At 56.3% G+C, this 2,366-nt stretch overlaps 1 protein-coding gene across 1 annotated transcript in view; it reads right to left on the bottom strand.

Moving 5' to 3' along the window:
• The window catches only part of GLB1L2 (galactosidase beta 1 like 2), a 27,310-nt gene that overhangs the window by 23,325 nt on the left and 1,619 nt on the right, over positions 1–2,366 (bottom strand). The window contains exon 2 of the mRNA XM_015571973.1: positions 2,290–2,361. Coding sequence (XP_015427459.1) covers positions 2,290–2,361 — 72 coding nt within the window. The remainder of the gene's footprint in view (positions 1–2,289; positions 2,362–2,366) is intronic.

Genomic DNA, 2,366 nt, shown 5'->3' with positions numbered 1-2,366 from the left:
TCACACACACACACACTCAGTTTATGGCCCAGTCAAAGCCAGAGTTAAAGCAGGAAGAGGATGCGACAATGAGTATGTTCTCCTCTGGCCTCCAGAGGCCGTCCTTGGTGGCCACGAGGGTGATACAACCAAAAAGACGCCCGAAAGACACATATTCTAAAGGACCCTGAGAGCTGGCCCTGGAGCCTCTCTGGCCTCCATCTTGTCTGCTGAGAAAGAAGAGATGGCCCTAGCTGATCTGGCTCAGGTGACAGAGCATCAGCCTGCGGAGTGAAGGTGCCGGGTTTGATTCCAGTCAAGGGCACGTGCCTGGGTTGCAGGCTCGATCCCCAGTCGGGGACGTGCAGGAGGCAGCTGATCAATGATTCTCTCTCATCATTGATGTTTCTCTCTCTCTCTCCCCCCCCCCTCCCTTCATCTCTGAAATCAATAAAAACAATATTTTTAAATAAATGCAAATAATAAATAAAAAGAAAGAAGAGATGGCAGGAAAAACACTTCAAACTATTTCCACAGCTATTCATTCTCCACTGCTCCACCCTGGCAACCCCAGAAGCCTTCCACTAACTCCTCCTGCGGTCACCACACCCAGGTAGGAACACAGTTAATTCATCTGTCTGACAGCTCATCTCCTGTCCCTCCAGACACCAACAAACACCCAGCCTCCTTCCCACACCTTTTCCCGTGGACTCTTAGGGTGTCCTTGCCTGGCCCATCTCAAGCCCCTGTGTGCTGGCCGTCAGAATGACCTGTCTGGATCCCCTGCATGGCTTGCTATATATCCTTGACCTCCAACAACGAGCAAACTACTTGCTACCTGAACGAACACCCCTGGCCTTTCTCTCTGGGGTCTGGGCTCCTCGATGCCCTGCTGTACCGTATGCCAGAGGCTCCTGCTGCCTCTGCTTTGAGTTAATTCTTCTGGGGGTCTGCATTGGGCTTGTACTGGGAGGACGGCTGAGCATCCTACCAGAGCCAGGACCAATCATCTCCAAAGAGGAAAGGGTTAGATATCATCACAAGATTGGCCGAGGGGGTAGGGAGGGGGGGGTTAAGTCTTGAAAAACTGTGGAAATGCTTCTTAAGTTTTCTGGGCCCCAGAATGAGGAGAGCACCATTTTCTTCTCCCACACCATAAAGGTCATCCTCACCATCTCCCAAGCAAAGAAGACAGGTTCCGTCTTGAAAAGGTGCAAGTGGAAAGCGTTTCTGATTGGGATGCTGTGGTGGCCAAAAAACGTTCCGGTATTTAACTCCATCCAAAACTTCCCTCTACCTCCCAGCGAGGTTCAGCGAAACCAGGAAGGGTGATGGGGAAGAAGGAAAGATCAAGCTGCCCCAGTTCCAATGGCTCAGCCTCCGGCCTCTCCAACACTCAGTTCAGTGCCCAGGCATTTGTTCAGGGCGGGCGGCCTGCTCTCCCAGTCACACCTGAAGTTTTGAATATGGAAAGTGCCAGGCATCGACCTGAAAGATGTGGTCAGGGCTGCAGCATCCTATATATAGACTCAGATCGGAAAAACGCCGGGCAGGGGCACCCACACAGGCCGTGGATAAAGCATTCCATCACTGAACGCCATCACTGGCCACAGACATTGTGTAAGGGGAGCTGGCGGCTGGTGAGTGGTGGGACCGTGGAGAAAGAAGACAAACTAGTACCAATCCGGGAAAGGGGCAAATCAATCCAGGGCGGAGGAGCTGGGAGGGACCCTGGGGCAGTGTTCTCGGACTGTGCTGAGCAGGCTAAGTCGGCCATGGCTGTGGCCACTGGCGCTCTGGCCTTTGCTGCACAGACAAGCCTCCCAGCAGAACTGGTGGGGAATGTGGGGAGCTGGGAAAACAGCAGAAGGGGGTTCCCCTGAGGCGGGGCAGTGATGAGGGACATAGGAGAGGGATCTGAAGGCTGGTCCTGCCAACCTTCCAGAGGGCTGGGAGTTCCCACGAGAAAAGTAGAGCCCGCAACACGGACGCAGAGGAGTGGGGAGGCTCTAGGGCGCAGGCGCCTGGGGACAGGGAGGGCAGCGCCTCGTGGCCCCCAGAGGTCTGGGTCTCGAAGCAGAACCAGAGCTCCTGGCGGCGCACCGGGGCGCAGGGATATTGGGGAGCTACAAAAAGGAACAGACCCGCGGGCTGTTCCCTGTGGGAACTCGGGATTCGCGGGTCGAGGTAACGTGACCTGCAGGGTCTGCCTCGCTCCGGCCAGACGGGAGGTTAGACGGGAGAGAGAGAACGCGAGGTGTGGAGGGTTGGGGTGCCTGCAGACCGGCGGCGCCGGGCGGATTCCCTCACCTGCGGAGCACCAGGAAACCCAGGACCACCAGCAGCAGGAGTCCGAGCGCGCGGCAGGGCCTCCGCGGGGCACTCCC

Source organism: Myotis davidii, unplaced genomic scaffold, assembly GCF_000327345.1.
Source record: "Myotis davidii unplaced genomic scaffold, ASM32734v1 scaffold809, whole genome shotgun sequence".
NCBI lineage: Eukaryota > Metazoa > Chordata > Mammalia > Chiroptera > Vespertilionidae > Myotis > Myotis davidii.
Note: the sequence above shows the minus strand (reverse complement) of the source record. Positions and strands in the feature narration are given on the sequence as shown.